The sequence below is a fragment of the Bison bison genome, unplaced genomic scaffold (assembly GCF_000754665.1).
Source record: "Bison bison bison isolate TAMUID 2011002044 unplaced genomic scaffold, Bison_UMD1.0 scf7180017864211, whole genome shotgun sequence".
Classification (NCBI taxonomy): domain Eukaryota; kingdom Metazoa; phylum Chordata; class Mammalia; order Artiodactyla; family Bovidae; genus Bison; species Bison bison.
In genome coordinates this window covers 2,969,658-2,987,331 of record NW_011494783.1, presented here as the reverse complement: position 1 = coordinate 2,987,331, position 17,674 = coordinate 2,969,658, and the positions used below count along the sequence as shown (strand labels likewise).

The following is a 17,674-nucleotide window of genomic DNA, read 5'->3' as shown; positions in this document are numbered from 1 at the left end:
TTTGGGGAGATCTCTGGAGAAGGGAATGGCTACTCACTCCAGTATTTTTGCCTGGAGAATTCCATGGACAGAGACTACAGTCCATGGGGTCACAAAGAGTAAGACACACCTGAGCAACTAATACTTTTTTCATATATATATATAAAATATATACTACAACCCAACAATAAAATATAAATAACCCAATTAAAAACATGCAAAGGTCTGAACAGAACTTTTTCCAAAGAATATATATAGACACAATACATATGGAAATATACTCAATTTTCTTCTCAAAGATTTAAAAGTCCTTAAGTATGCTTAATGACCAAACTATCATTATTTAGTCTTGTTGCACTGTTTCCCTTTGTTTCTGCATTTTCTCACTTCTCTGATTAAACTTATTCTTTAGCTAAATGTTTTCCACAGAAAAAAAGGCATGCAGAGGATATGTGAGGGATGGGGAGGACTATGGGCCCTACTCCAATTCACTATTTGATCCAAGTCCCTGACTTTAAGGAAAAAAGCTTGTGGAATTTTAAGTGATGTGAATTCAATTGATTTATCTTACAAGTAGTATTTTTCACAAGATACATAAAGTCTAGTTTCAAAGCATGATTTCAAACAATCACTGGTTATTTCAGCTAAAATATAGAAATCTCAAGAACATCAACAAAGCAAACTAGAGCAACTTACAGTGCAGGAAATTTGAATGTTTTTCTCTAAGAAGTGCTTGTAAGCATACTCCCAATTCTCTTATCACACCCCTGAAATCCCATTCTTTGTGGGTAAATGTGCATGTGGTACAGGCAAACTCATCCTATATATCCTCCTCAAATATTCTTCCCCACCTTTAAATGTCCAGATCCTTTATATTTTGTAAACAACTCAAATGCCAGCTGCCCTATATGGTTCTCCAAGATCATCTCCAGATATCAGTAATCCCTGCTAATACTGACTCAGTTCTTATCTGCATCAACCGCATGCATTTATTTATTACTTCCTACTTTTAATATATCTTACAAACTTGTAATTCATTTTATTTCTGCTTCTTCACTCTAACAGTAGTGTGGTACCTTGCTTTTAGTGAGTAATGACTACATATATATTTATGTGTTTGAATAATTTTTTGCATGTGGGAAAAAGGCATATGACTTCAGAAGGGGAATCTGAGAAATTACAAGGCACAAATTCTTCAGTATGAATCAATTTAACAAGACACAATCTTCTCATTCTGAGGTAGAGATGAACATTGGAAAGGTGATCATTGTGATAAAGGGCTTGAAGTGTAGAATGGATATGGACCATGGGGTGTCTATTTAGGACGACAAGTTTGGGTGGGCCACTGTAAATGAGGTACTCAGAAACCTGAAGTTGGCTGAAATTGTTGGCTTTTCTCAAGAAAGCAAAGTGTTGTTTACTGGAAAGAAAAAGGACCCTATATCACTATTTATTAATAAATAGTATATGGAAGACTGTCAAATTTAAATTGGAGCATATGTTACACCAAAATCTTAATAAAATATACAAATGATAGATTAAGAATACACTATTTTAATTGTTAAAAAAAAAAGTAAAATCCTTTAAGAGGCTGGGGATTTACTAAATTAAGATTTCTTTCCAATATTTATTATTCTTCATCAATAAATGCAACTCCAATCAGAATTTAGAAACAGAACAGACAAAAGAGTGAGTTCTCTGACCACATCAAAGACATCGAAGTATTAAAACAGTATTCACACAAGAGAAAGAACAGAGACTAAGACAGCATTCACGTTGAGCCTCAGTTTTCTCAATTATAAAATATGCACACACAAAAAAACCCAGCTTCACAGAATCATTAAGAAGAAGAAAAGAGATTTTTATATTCAATGTAATTCATACACAGTAGGCACTCACTAAAGGATATATATGCCCACTGTAAAATTCAAATGGGCATTTTCTGAATGTCTCCCTTGTAAAGGGAAATGGCATTAGGTTCATTATAACTAAAGTACTAAAGATGTATTAGCAAGTATTCTGTAGTTTGATGACATAACTATACATTGTTGTTCAGTTGCTAGGTCATGTCTGACTGTCTGTGATCCCATGGACTGCAGCACACTAGGGTGCCCTGTCCGTGACTATCTCCCAGAGTTGGCTCAAGTTCATGTCCATTGAGTCAGTGATGCTACCTAACCATCTTATCCTATGTCGCCCTCTTCCCCTATTGCCCTTAATCTTTCCCAGCATCAGGATCTTTTTCAAAGAGTTGGCTCTTCACATCAGGTAGCCAAAGTATTGGAGCTTCAGCTTTAGCATCAGTCCTTCTAATGAATATTCAGAGCTGATTTCCTTTAGCACTGACTGGTTTGATCTCTTTGCCGTCCAAGGGACTCTCAAGTCTTCTCCAGCACCATGGTTTGAAAGCACCAATTCTTCGGCACTCAGCTATGTTTTGTTAGACCTCTACTATGACGCATCCATCTTTGATGACCCTGCATGGCATGGCTTATTGCTTCACTGAGTTACACAAGCCCTTTCCCCACAATAAGACTGTGATCCATGAAGGGGACAGCTATACAGAGTATGAAAAATTAAAAACACACTATTTACTTCCTTTTTTTTTTAGACTTCAGTGGCTAATATGCTCATTAGGCTGTTATCACAAACACCATCTTCTAACAGACATTCTATCTCCTGAAATTCATGGAAAAACCTGTGAACATCCTGGTGGACAAAGGCTTAGTGTTTGACATTGACATTGGAAAAAGAAGGGTTTAGAGGATGAAATAAATAAAAATCAGGACCACAATATGTGCTGTTCAGCTTATCAGATTCTTGGAGGACAGAACTATTCAGTGAAGATCCCATGGGGTATTTTATGACATTTCTAGCTTCACAAAACTCATATGTGTTATTTATTTCCTAGTTGGTTGTGCTTTCTTTGTTTTATTTCAATTGTTCTCCCATAAAATCTTCCATAATCACAAGACAGAAATGGAGCCACTGAGGTTTTGTTTGTCTGTTTTTAATAGCTATTAGTCAGGCAGGATCGGTTTCAATGTATTTACCTCTATTTGGTAAATGGTGAGATGTCTCATAAAAAGCAAAATTTTAAGACTCAACAAATTGACTAAGCATATAAAAGGCTTTTCTTTTTAACTTTCCTGTGCTTTCGTATTGTGTATGTGAATGTGTACCCATAAGCTTGACAAGAAAAGGACCTTTTAAGAAGCCAATTTTGTATTAGCATTTGCACCTACAAATGTATATTTCCTATGCTTTCATTCTCCTCTACTCTTCTCCCTAATTTTCTTCACTCCCCTGCTTACATTTTTGCACACATAGTTAAGTATTCTTAGAAGGCAAATGGAAATAAAACATTTTACAAGCTACCATTCCATCTCAAATAACTAATATAATCTTATCTCTATGCCATTCTCATCCTTGAAAATACTCAGCATTCCAAAACAAATTTAAGGATTGTCTGTTAATACTTCCACTGAAGCAGAAAGGAATGACACATTACAGGTGGCGGGGCTCTTTCATATGGCTCAGAACATCTTCATTATTTTGCAGTGAAGAATCTAAAAAAGAGCAAAAGCGCTTCCTCTAAGGTCAGAAGGTAACTAAGTATCACACACAAGGCCAGGACATGTATGGTTTCCCTGAATTAATCTTGTTGACTTTTCTCCATTTCACCAGACTCTCATGAATTTCTGTCTCCAATCTGTGGCCAGCCAGAATATATCTTACTTAGAAATCAACGTGTAATATATTTCTTACTTATTCAACATGGAAATGGGAAAGCAACAAGGGGTTTTATTAAGAAAGCTGTGTCTTCTCTTGGATCCAGGGGCAAGTCAAAGATAAGAAAATGTCATTGTAAGTAGGGTCCCAGAGGAGGTGACCCTGCCTAACCGCATCACAGGCTTACCGCAGACTTGACAACCTCGGTCATAATTTTATCAAGAGATGCTCTATTTCTACATTGCCTAAAGCATTTCCTTCAATTTAATCACTTATAAAACTCCACGGCTTTTGCTAGAATGGATGATAAATTGATTTTATCCTCTGGTAGTTGGGACGCACTAATCTTGTTTAGCTTTTGCTATGAGCAGTTATATGGAGTTGACAAATACACACAAAAACACACACTAGATTTTCAACATTTTCCTAAATGGGAAGGTGAAGTGCCTTTACAGAGTAGTTCATTTTATTATTTGTGAGTGGCAAATGAAACGATGTGATCAAATCTCCAGTTAAGTGAATATATTTAAAAGCATTATATCTTTTAGAGGGGATATTCTCAAATATAAAGTGAAATAAATGTATCACAGCATAACTATTAAGCACAGATCCTCTGTAGTCTTGTCTGGTTAAGTAATTTGCATCTTGGTCAGCATAAAAAGGTCCACAGCAGTGATTATCCATCATTAAGTGCTCTAACTCCTGCTTATTTGAATACCGAATATATTCATATTCAAGGTTCATCTTGTTCTCTTGACAGGGTGTCAACACTATTTTATTTCATTGAAAATAGTAATTTATTGACAACAAAGTATTCTGTAACAGAGTTTGGGAGATGATATTCTTGATGCTTTCAGAAAACTTTTATTGTTACTGCTTAACTGTTTCCACTTAACATTTTCACCTTCTAGTATTTTGCTGCATACACAGCATTTTATGTCTAATACGACCTAATTTAATGTCCCATTTTATAGTGAGTTGTAGGTTGAATTTGGTAGAGTGAGATTTCTCAAAAATTTGTTTCTTTTCATTTTATTCTTTCTAGTTTTCCTCAATAATACCGTTATCAGTATTTGTTTTGTAGCAGGAACTCACCCAAAGATAATGGTTTTCGATAATAGATAGGCAGATAAGAGGAACCTCCCAAGGCACGGTTAACTGGCTTTTATTACCCTTGCTCAGTGTAGATTTTTTTAGACCCAAGTTCTTTATTTCCTTTTCTCTCCCAGAAACCCTAACATGCTGTTTTCTGCTCCCTAATTACCTTCTTCCATCTCCTGTTATGTTCTTTTCCAGATCACTCCAAACAAACACTACCTAAACAACAGAAATAGAAATACAACCTTATCTCAAACCTATCAAATTTTATTTTCAAACTCCTTAAAGTGATTTAAGACAGGACACAAATACAACCCCAAAACAATGCCTTCATTTTAGAGATTCTAGGAGCTTCTATTCCACAGGCTATTTCCTTTTTTAGAATTTTTGAAATGATACTAGACAATAACAGTAAAAGTAGGCCATTTGTCAGGGATAGATTTGATGTCATTAAACAAAACTGAGATACAAAAGTATACAGGTAAAAAGGAAATGTGTGATATTCAAGATTGATCTCAAACAGGTTTCCTGGCAAGGAAAATAAACTACTGCTTTACTTAGAAGGATCATTATTACTTAAATATATCTGCCTGGAGTGTAAGCTTATTAAAATAAAAAATGTGCTTACATTACTCATTATATCACAGATCTCATTTTGTTTTGCTTTCCCAGTAATAATGAAGGCCTTGTAAATATTTGCAGACCTGCCATTTCAAATAAAACCTTTGCACAATGAGGCAAACCTGAGCCTTTACAACCACCACTAACAAATGTTTAGCTTAATAAGTGTCCTTCCCCCATGAATGAAGGCACATTATAATATAATCAGCACACGCATAGCTACATGCAGAGATATCAGTCCATGAGTCTCACACATGTCCATCTGTTCTAGAACTGCTTACAGAGAATTCTTCCCAGGGAGTCGGGTTCACACTGGTTTAAGGAAGATATGAGAAGATGGACAAACTGATGTCTACAATAAACAATTCAAGAAGCAAAGAACCATGATCGTACTCCAAAATGTTTTAAAAGATCGATTAATTCATGATGTCTAACCTAAATAAAGGAGTTTACCAAAGTAATTCCTAAGAGTAAGACAAATGTGAGGATGAATACAGCGTTTGCCAAGGGAAAGCTGGTTTGTCAAAAAGCTGTGTTTTTATACTGTGGATATCAAAGAAATCGCCTGAGTCTTTCTTCCTCTCTCTCTTTCTCACACAGACACATTTTCTCTCTCACACACATTCTCTCTGTGTCTCTCTCTTTCTTTCTCTCCCTCCCTCTCTCACTGTCTTTTCTGTGTGCATTTGTCTAAGCAAACATTTCCAATTGATACCGGGCCACTGCACTGTATAAAGATGAAACCTAGCAAGATAAATATACTTTTTTGTTTTGATGTTGTTTACTCCCATTCCAAGCACCCGTCTTCTAAGATGGCATTTCTCTTAGCTCAGTGCAGAAGCCCATAGCAGTATGACCCTTCGGAGACCCTTCTGAGAGTCAAGGAAGAAAGGTGCCTAGCCATTTTCCCACATTTCTAGCAGTCACTGCCAATTTGCATCCCCGCATCTTCAGATTATGGATTCAGTTTATGTGCAGGGCCATTCTTGGATATGCTTAGATAGGATATTCTACCGGCAGACACATAATAACAGCAGACAGCCACCTTGCTCTGAAAATTGTGAGAAATACTCTTTAGGCAGTAGGCTAGGTCTGACTGCACAGTCCCTAATTCACGGTACAGAAGCTGACACTATCTTTATTTCCTCTATCCACAGGTAAGCAGCATTAGCTCCATTTCAGGTTCTGCATCCATGGAAGATGCACCCAGCAGCATTGGGTTTCTCAGGGACAAGGGGGCTCGTATGGGTGTCTGGCCTCCTCTCTAGCAGCCTTCTCGAAAGACTGAAGCAAATGAAGCTTTCCTATACAGCCCTAGGACTAGTCACTGATTACCCTGAGGGTGGTAATCTCTTGGTACTGCAGCTCAGATATGAATTTTAAAACATGCTAATCTGAACAAAAAACGTCCCCTTGAGGGGGAAAAAAAGAAATATGTTAAATAAGAAGTTCGTTTTTTGATTTCTCCTCACTTTGGACTTTTTTTTTTTTCTTTAAAAAGAAGAAGAAAATGATCCATTTACTATGAACATCATTATGTTATATAAGATAAATGAGCAAAGCTCAGTCCACCAAAGCTCATATGCTGCTGCTAAGTCACTTCAGTCATGTCCAATTCTGTGCGACCCATAGACAGCAACCCACCAGGCTCCCCCATCCCTGGGATTCTCCAGGCAAGAACACTGGAGTGGGTTGCCATTTCCTTCTCCAATTCATGAAAGTGAAAAGTGAAAGTGAAGTCGCTCAGTCATGTCCAATTCTGTGCGACCCATAGACAGCAACCCCCCAGGCTCCCCCATCCCTGGGATTCTCCAGGCAAGAACACTGGAGTGGGTTGCCATTTCCTTCTCCAATTCATGAAAGTGAAAAGTGAAAGTGAAGTCGCTCAGTCATGTCCAACTCTTAGCAACCCCATGGACTGCAGCCTACCAGGCTCCTCCATCCATAGGATTTTCCAGGCAAGGGTACTGGAGTGGGGTGCCATTGCCTTCTGCAAGCTCATATGAGGGTTAAGTTAAAGGAACTCTCTCAAGATTCCATTCTGTGATGAAACTTCATGTATAGAATACCACCAATAAGTACATGATAACATTGAAACTGCATAAAAGAATTTATTTTCATACAAAGTCCTTCCAATTTCTTCATTTGGATTTTTCTTGCTTTGCAGAAATTCACATGTCCTTTTTCATATCAAATGCCCTCTAGACATGATAAAATTTTAAATAATAGTGAGAGATAGGAAAGGTGCCATTGCACTGACTACATAAATGTATACTAGTAGACATGCCATATTTTTTCCATTGGGATAATTATATAGTTGGCTTAGATTTTACACAGATAGGCCGCCATCGCCGAATAAGAAAAACTTCTCTGCATCACCACTGGTAGCATTGGCACCCCCAAGACAAACACAGACTCTTAGCTGCTAGAGCGCTGAAACCTGTATTCTACACTGAATTCAGAGGTCCAGAAAAATATCAATGTGAGTTTGGTAATTTAAAGAACGTACTAGAGACACACACCTATCCTCACCTCAAGGGATCGATTCTTATTAAAAGTATATGATATCTTAAGTGCAGTTTTTCACCTTAGTACTTTATTATTGCTAGTAGAGGACCTTATGTATAGTCGGGGTACCACAAATAAAATTTTAAATTGAATTTTGCAATAAATGTCTTCCTTTTTCTTGAAAATAATTGCTTCATTCAACAAAGATTTGTTGGGCTTTATTAATTTACTGTTTCAGTAAGACTTACCCTGACTACCCTTTCCAAACTCTACACTCAATAGTTCATATTCCTCTTCTGTGCGATCCCTCCCAGCCATAACTTACCATTACTTACTATACTTCATGTTTTTTTTCTTATTTAACTTATTTATTGCTCCTTTTCCCATTGAGAACATAGTTTCATGAGAGCACATATGTCTGCTTTATTCACGGCTATATATTTACGGGGATTCAATCCTTGAGTCAGGAAGATCTCCTAGAGAAGGAAATGGCAACCCACTACAGCATTCTTGCCTGGGAAACCCCATGGACAGAGAAGCCTGGCGGACTACAGATCATGGAGTCGCAAGAAGCAGACATGACTTAGTGACTAAATAGCAGCATGTATTTTCCTTAGTGCTTAGAACACTGTCTGGCATACAGGAGACAAACTGTACAAATAAATATTCAATAAATAGTTGTTGAGTAAAACAGATTAACAATTATTATTGAAATCTGTGAGGTGTCACACAAAATGATGATAAAGCAATAAAATGAAAGAATTTCTTAATACTATGTTGTTTCAAGTTAACTGTGTACCTGACCATCATTAATGTAAGAGCAAAACGAAAAAAAAGTTCAGTTTTCATTAATTTCCTTGTTTAAGGCCTGTATATCCTTCTATTCCGATCTCCTACTTTTTTCCAAGACATTACTTGAAATACTGAAATGTAATTAGAGAAAGAAGATCCTGAAGGCAATGAATAGAAGCTAAAGGGTTTTGAGATAAGAACTACTCAAGTAATAAATTGTTGTTGGACAGTAGCAGTTAAAATGCAGATCTGGTGAAATGGCCCCAAAGCTACTGAGAGACGGAAGGTAAGTTAAGAAATTTCAGATAGATGTGACTTCATACCCCTCTGGGGTGCTGTGCACAGCTGTGCTAAATGAAATCATTGATGTCACCAGGTACCTAGTAAGATTTCACTGGGGAAGGCTTTTCTGTCTCTAACATGTTAAAAAAAATACTGTTTTATGCAGTTTCATTAGGCAGCAGCATATGGTTGATCGAAGAAGGAATATACACACGGCTAACTGAAAAAATGAAAGGAGGGGGACCAGGTGGGAAATTCTGGAGGCAGTGTAGGAGGTCCTCATAAATCGAGGGTGTGGTTTTAAAATGACTACTGATACTATGAATAAAGGGCTTCCTTTGTGACTCAGCTGCTAAAGAATTTGCTTGCAAGGCGGGAGACCTGGGTTTGATCCTTGGGTTGGAAAGATCCCCTGAAGAAGGGAAAGGCTACCCACTCCAGTATTCTGGCCTGGAGAATTCCATGAACTGTATAGTCCATGGGGTGGCAAAGAGTTGGACATGACTGAGCGACTTTCACTTTTCACTATGTACAAAATAGATAACTAATGAGAACCTAGTATATAGTTCAGGGAACTCTACTCAGTGTCCTGCGGTGACCTAAACAGGAAGGAAATTGAAAAAAAGAGGAGACAAATGTATTCATGTGGGCTTCCCTGGTGGCTCAGCTGCAAAGAATCTGCTTATAACTTCAGGAGATATGCTTTTGATCCCTGGGAAGATCTCTTGGAGTAGGAAATGGCAACCCACTCCACCATCCTTGCCTAGGAAATCCCATCAACAGAGGAGCCTGGTGGGTACACTCTTATGCGGCTGCAAGAGTTGGACACAACTTAGCAACTAAACCACCACCACCATGTATACGGATAGCTAATTCAATTTGCTGTACAGCAAGAAATTGACGCAACATTGTAAAGCAACTGTACTCCAATAAAAATTAATTTTAAAAAAAGCAAACAAAAAATTAAATAAAATGACTACTCATCCCAGAGACCCAGCAGCCATGATTCATATACATTTACTCTTCAGTAAAGGTGATGTATGTCTTGCCTAAATACATCTGAGGCAATGCCATTCCTTCATAACTGTTCAATAATAAATGCATGCATTAAATGAAAGGAAAAAAGGAAGGATGGACTTCAGGAAGGAAGGAAGGAGTGGGGAAGGAAAGAGTGAAAATGAATGGAAAAAAAGGAAGGAGGGAAAGAAGAGGAACATACGAATGCAGCTTCCTGCCAGGATTGTGACTGCGGAAAATACTGCATGTATGAAAGAGTCTGAAGCAAGACAAGGGCAGCTCCAAGTCTGACTAGATGTGGAGAGACAACAGCTAGGGGGAAAAATAGCAGGATGTGTTCCAGATTTTCAATTAAGAAATTGGAATTAAGAAATTTTTTTGCTGAAAAGCAAAAAAAAAAAAAACAAAAAAACCCTCTTGATGGTCAGCTTGATTGGGAGAAATACCGACGTCTGGATTTTAGCCAATAGTCTCATGAACACATCTCATGTTTGCTGAAGAAAACTCTGAATTTTGACTTCGTGGTTCTATGAGGCTTTATATCCCTTCAGATTTGTTCGGGACTTCTCCATCTAACGTACCTAATGTGTCCCGCAGCCCCCACTCCACTCGACAGTACGGCTGTGTCTAGGCAAGACTGGAAATTCAGCCGTCTGACTCAGGTCTCTGACACACATCCCCTAATCTCTGCCTCAACACCTTTCTTCCAGTACCAAGCACTAACAGACTTACTATTCACTCATCACCATTTTAGTTCCACTGACTCTACTTTAGTACACTGCCTAAGCCCAGAAGCTCCAAACAGTGCCCAGACTTCATAGGGGCCATGGATTCTGAATCTTAGAATGGTCCCAAACGTCAGTCAGTCATCTCCTTTTCTTATATAAGTTTGCTGTTGGTAAAATCATCACCAAGTCACTCCTCTTTTAACTTTTCCTCTCCAACGTAACTCATCTTAACTATTGGTAAGGTGGCTCAGGTGCCACCTTACAAGGGTTTGATCCCTGGGTTGGGATGATCCCTGGGGGAAGTAAATGGTGACCCATTCCAGTCCTCTTGCCTGGGAAATACATGGACAGAGGAGCCTGGCAGGCTACAGTCTGCAGGGTTGCAAGGAGTCAGAGACAACTTAGCAATTACACAACAACAACAGAGAAATTAAATACATTAGGATTAAGTTGCAAATTCCCTCTAGTAAGAGCTTGCGAGCCACAGCTGCCTTAGAAGGCAACTACACTCTTACTTAACATAAATCCAGACATGCCTGCCAGAATAAAACCAGCATCAGCATAAGATGTGGAATGAAATTAAGCGTGAATCATTGTTTGACACCGAAACAACTCAGAATTTATTTTGTAGTGTATCATAATCAGTTTTTGTTACTTTCCAAATGGAAAAGACCCTGATGCTGGGAAAGACTAAAGGCAAGAGGAGAAGGGGACAGCAGAGGCTGAGCTGGTTAGATAACATCACTGACTCAATGTTGATGAATTGGAGCAAACTCTGGGAGGTAGTGGAGGACAGAGGAGCCTGGCGTGCTGCAGTCCATGGGGTCACAGAGTTGGACATGATGACTGAACAAAAATAAACAACAACAACGAAAAAACAAATATGAGCAAAATGAATCAGTGATTTATATCAGTGAGATCATGGTTAGTGTATACGGGTATTTAATCAAAGAGGATGCAAGCACTGGCAAATCACATCCTCAAAAAAGAAAACATTACTTTAAGTTGAAAAATATAATTTTGACCATGCATACCTGATAGAGACATCCCAAAGCTTCTCTAGTTTTATCTGCAATAAAACTGTGTTAAATTCAAGTCACAGTGTGAAATTACAGTACAGCTGGAAAAGATGCAATGTTTTCTTAGAGAAAACACTTGGCATCCAGGTGAGGGGAATACATAATACTTAGGGAGCCAAGAACAGATGTGAAAAAAAGAGACAGAAGCCTATTGAGTCTCTGAGGCTTCAGGCAAAATCCCATCTGTCAAGCACCTCTCCTGGCTTTCCCAAAAGAATCATGCCTCCAGCTCTCCAGATTGTCCTGGCAATTAAACGTGTTCCAAGACCTGTCACATTTATCATCGTAAACGTCTCACAATAGGCTTCCACCTGCACTCTGATTTTCCATGATATCCGGGATTTCCATGGCCTGCTGGTGACCCTCCGAGACCCACCTAAGGTTTCTACAAATGAAGTTAACACTATGGGAGTCAGAGCCAAATCCACCCCCCAAACACATTTCTTTTCTTTAATTCTTTTAAGGCACATACTCTTCCTGGGGTTACCTTTTCATTGGAAAGTACTTGGGAATTGCTCACCAGCCATGAAATTAAAAGACGCTTGCTCCTTGGAAGGAACACTATGACAAACTCAGACAGCATATTAAAAAGCAAAGACATCACTTTGCTGACAAATGTCTATCTAGTCAAACCTATGCTTTTTCCAGTAGTCATGAATGGATGTGAGAGTTGGACCATAAAGAAGGCTGAGAGCAGAAGAAATGATGCTTTCCAACTGTGGTGCTGGAGAGGACTCTTGAGAGTCTCTTGGCCAGCAAGCAGATCAAACCAGTCAATCCTAAAGGAACTCCAAACCCTGAATTTCCTTGGAAGGATTGATATTGAAGCTGAAGCTGAAACTCCAATACTTTGGCCACCTGATGCAAAGAGCCAGTTCATTGGAAAAGACTGACGCTGAGAAAGACTGAAGGGAAAAGGAGAAGGGGGTGGCAGAGACTGAGATGGTTAGAATCACCAACTCAATGGACATGAATTTGAGTTGACTCTGGAAGATAGCAAAGGACAGAGGAGCCTGGCTCCCTGCAGCGCATGGAATCACAAACCGTCAGACATGACTTAGCAACTTAACACCACCACCACCACCCTCTAGGGGATTCCTGATGCCCTGATCACACCAGGAATTTGGAAGGAAACAGATCCTATGGGATAAAACCCCAAGTCTGCCATGTACAGCATGAGATGGTATCTGACTTTCCTCATCTCTAAATTGGCTTAATTACTCAAATGTCTTAGACATCCTGTGAACATTCAATAAGCTAGAATATGAGACACACAGGACACATCATAGGAGGTGAACACAGCTCACATCCTCCCGTGGGGTTCGCCTGTCTGCCGTGACATCCCCTAGTGAGCAAGTGGTTAATAAGAGCTGCCTGGTGATGGCAATGATGATTTTTTCCTTGTTCTATGAATCTTTTTTAAAAATCACTGCACTGTACTTTCCAACGTTACAAAAAAAGATGAGCAATTAGCAGTTATTTTCCCTTTTTTGCCATTTCTTGAAAAGATCATAAAAGCCTAAAGTCAACAAAAGAGGATAATTACTATCATTTTATAAGGTCACTGGGCAAAGTCAGAACATAACACACACACTCTCACTCTCTCTTTTCTCTGTCTCTTGTAGACACACAAAATTGTTATAATGTTGTTAATAAGATCTTTTTATTCTCTTTTGCCATTGCATTTTTGGCTAAATGATCATTATGGTTTTTTGACCAAGAGAAAGGAAAATAGGAAATGATGAACAACTCACCTCAAATAAAAGAATGTGAGAGCCTTGGGGAGGAAATGCAGTGCTCTATCTTGGAGACTGGAAAATAACTAACAAGGAATCAAGACGACATCCACGCCTCTACCCATGAGATGTAGAAATAAGAGCACCTTCACTTTAACAAAATATCTGTCATCTAAAGATTTTGGTTCCAAAGTAAGAACATGTGCATTTGTATATGTATATCTGTATATATGGGATTGGTCAAGAAGTTCACTCGGGTTTTTCCATAAGATGGTAAGGAACACCTGAACAAATTTTTTGGCCAAACATATACCTAGGTGGCACTAGTGGTACAGAACGTGCCTGCCAGTGCAGGACAGTAAAAGGCCCAGGTCTGGTCCCGGGGTCAGGAAGATTCCTTTGGAGGAGGGCATGGCAACCCACTTCAGTATTCTTGCCTGGAGAATCCCATGGACAGGGGAGCCTGGCAGGCTACAGCCCATAAGGTCACAAAGAGTCAGACACAACTGAAGAAACTTAGCATTTAGATAGATAGATAGATATTTGTTCATAGAGTAATTTTTAAGAACTATTTTTCAATGCAATGCCTTTTTTGCCCACTGATATTGCCATCTAATAATAATTTAACAACTCTTCTGTGAATATATAAAATCTCATACAGCATCAAAGAATTCTGTGTCCACTAGAATGAAAAAAGTGAAGAAGTGAAAATTTATGTTTTTTGAAAGTCTGATGAATGTAAACTGACAAATCCAAGACAAAAATACAACCACACGAAAGATGTAGATCCTAAATGCTATTTTTAAAAATAATAAATCAGTATCGATTAAATTCAGGCTTCTCCAATATGCTGTTTCCTAATTAACAATAAAGCCTCTAGGTCCCCGATTTTAGTAGGGCATCACAGAGCTCTGGCAAAGGGCTTTACTCATTGAGATTTCTTAAATGCCACCTATGTGTTCTTATGCCAGCCTTTCATCTAATTATTATTGTTTTAGTCTGACAGCACTGCCCACCTGTGTGCCAATCAAAGCCTTTTAATTGTTCAAGAAAGGCTCAAGTTCTCAGTCTATTCTCCAATGGGCATAAGAGTTCTCTTAAGCACCCTACTCCAAGGGTCTTTCTAGCCATAGATATTAGTATAAAGAAGATTCACACTGTAGATGTATCCTCATTCTTGGAATAATCCATATAACTAAATGAAAAAAAAGAGAACATTTGTAGTGTGATCATAACTTTCAAAAATCCCAAACTACTATGAAGTAAAAAACATAAGACTTAAAAAATAAGACCTGTGCTAGAGACCAGCTCTTTAGGTCTTCCTCTTCCATCTGTATGACTTCATTTCTTCCTCTGTAAAACAGCATCATAATACACAGTGTCAATATGCAGTAAAACATATTATTTTCCACTTTGTGCTCAAATCTATTGTTTCTAAATTGTCAAGTGGCAAATGAAATTTATAGTATTGAAAACACAATAAGTGAAAACCTTCTTCATAGCATAACTATTTATGTCCACTAAGTATATTTGTTAGTGAAAGATGATTATTTTCTAACCATGAATGTATATTAAATCCTATTATATCAATTTCTTCAAATAATGTCTTTCTCATATATCTGACATTACAAAATATTTTTGGTTAAATTAAGATAAATGTGGTATTCATATATGTGTACACATACATTGATACCTCTATATGCAAGTATACACATAACAGAAAGTCATATATATCCAAATTGTAAAGTTAAACCTATATGCATATACAAGATTTACATTTTCTTTACAAGAACTTTTTTGTACAGTGAATTCCGCTACCTATTTTTAAACTTGTTATATTTGTTTTTTTTCATTCTCAGTCTTTGATTCTTCTACTATCAGTCATAGAACCAACTTGTCATTTTGCAACGAACACCCACGGGTAATCTTAATTGCAATCTGTTACATTGCATTGCCCGACCCTTAATCCTTTTATTTTTTAACTCTCCTATGCGTTTTTAAGTTACTGTTATATTTTATTATCAATCATTATATTCATAATGAATGGAGCTTTATATCTTAGACATTCTCTGAAGTTTGCATTGAAGGTGCTTTCCTCCAGAGAAGATTTGTGTTCGCTTCTGACAGGCTTCTGAGACACTTCACAATAAATTCCGAACCGAGTCTTCCTTTTTATTCAAAGTCAAGGTCAAGCAGATTAGTGTACTTATGCTGCTGTCCAAGATACATTGCCACCACCACTTCTACTTTTGATGTGGCCCATTGGATGCAAGCTATAGTTAAGAGTCATAGTCAAGAAGGACTAAAGTTATAGTATTACTATAATACCAAGTGATAAGAGTAATTAATTCCATAAATCGATTACTCTAAGCAACAGTAAAAACCATGGCATATATTTTTCTATAGTGTTTAAATCTCCCAGTAGAATACAAATAACAGTTGAAAATAGCAACCATAATAATTCTAGCAGTGATGAGTAGGGAAGGAAGAAATACATTCGAGCAATTACTATCTCCTAAAAATTGTGTTAAGTGCTTTACAGTATTATTCAATTCTCAAAAACAATAAAAACCACCACCACCACCAACAACAACAATCCCAAACTGTCTACCACATGGTTGTTTGCTGTTTCAGTTGCTAAGGCCTGTGTAACTCTTTATGACTCCATGGACTGTAGCCCGCCAGGCTCCTCTGTCCATGAAATTTCCCAAACAAGAATACTGGAGTGGGTTGATATTTCCTTCCCCAGGGGATCTTCCCAACCCACGGATTGAACCTGCGTCTCCTGAACTGGCAAGCAAAATCTTTATCACTGAGCCTACTATATGGTAGATGCTTTTATTATCTTCTTTTTACAACTGAGTAAATTAAAGATGAAAGACAATAAGCAATTTGTCAAAGGTCATGTAAATGTTTGACATAGCATTAAACTCCAGATTTGTCTGATTTCAGAGCCATTATGTTATACTTCATTGAAAATTTTTGGTAATACAACTATCACCAAACCATTTCTCCAAATGTCAAGAATGTATAAAAAGTAAAGACGTATGACCAGGGCTGGTTAGTGAGAACTAAAGCAAGTAAGTCAGGGGTACTGTGAGATATAGTAAATGAATCTACAGAATGCCTACTTACATTGCCAGAATATGAATTGATGCATCTTAGTGATCTGAAAGAGTTCTTAAATCTTTTATAGGAAGTGTTTACTACTAGTTAGCAGTTTCTGTTTAGGCCACTTTGGGTAGATGTTGGTGGAGTTACGAGATTTCTGAGATGTAGACTTTAATTTTGAGATTTCAAAAATTCACTTCATTAGTACATCTGGTTTCTTAGAAAGTACCTAAGTCACAAAAATTGTGAAACCACTAGTGACTGTCAAATTGTCAGTAGGTGCTTATAGTCTGCAACCCAAGACACAGAATAGCTACAAAGGGGTCCTGTCTATATCTATCTGTCCTCTATTGATGATCTATCATCTATCTATCTGCTAGCAATCATCTATCAATCATGTATCTATCATCGATCACTCTATCTACTTATCACCTATCTATCTAACTGGATAACAATATAACTTTTTAAATTTAGGACAATCTATTACAAACATACCTATCCTTATAAAGACACAGGACTGGTTCAGTTCAGTTCAGTTCAGTCACTCAGTTGTGTCCAATTGTTTGTGACCACATGAATCTCAGCACGCCAGGCCTCCCTGTCCATCACCAACACCCAGAGTTCATTCAAACTCATGTCCATCAAGTCAGTGATGCCATTCAGCCATCTCATCCTCTGTTGTCCCCTTGTCCTCCTGCCCCCAATCCCTCCCAGCATCAGACTCTTTTCCAATGAGTCAACTCTTCGCATGAGGTAGCCAAAGTACTGGAGTTTCAGCTTTAGCATCATTCCTTCCAGTGAACATCCAGGACTGATCTCCTTTAGAATGGACTGGTTGGATCTCCTTGCAGTCCAAGGGACTCTCAAGAGTCTTCTAAAACACCATAGTTCAAAAGCATCAATTCTTCGGCGCTCAGCTTTCTTCACAGACCAACTCTCACATCCATACATGACCACTGGAAAAACCATATCCTTGACTAGACGGACCTTT

At 38.0% G+C, this 17,674-nt stretch overlaps 1 protein-coding gene across 1 annotated transcript in view; it reads right to left on the bottom strand.

Annotated features, from left to right (window-relative positions):
• LOC104992135 (contactin-associated protein-like 2) overlaps positions 1–17,674 on the bottom strand; it is a 950,770-nt gene that overhangs the window by 930,155 nt on the left and 2,941 nt on the right. Inside the window, exon 2 of the mRNA XM_010844884.1 lies at positions 14,865–14,903. Within this exon, the coding sequence (XP_010843186.1) occupies positions 14,865–14,903 (39 nt within the window). The remainder of the gene's footprint in view (positions 1–14,864; positions 14,904–17,674) is intronic.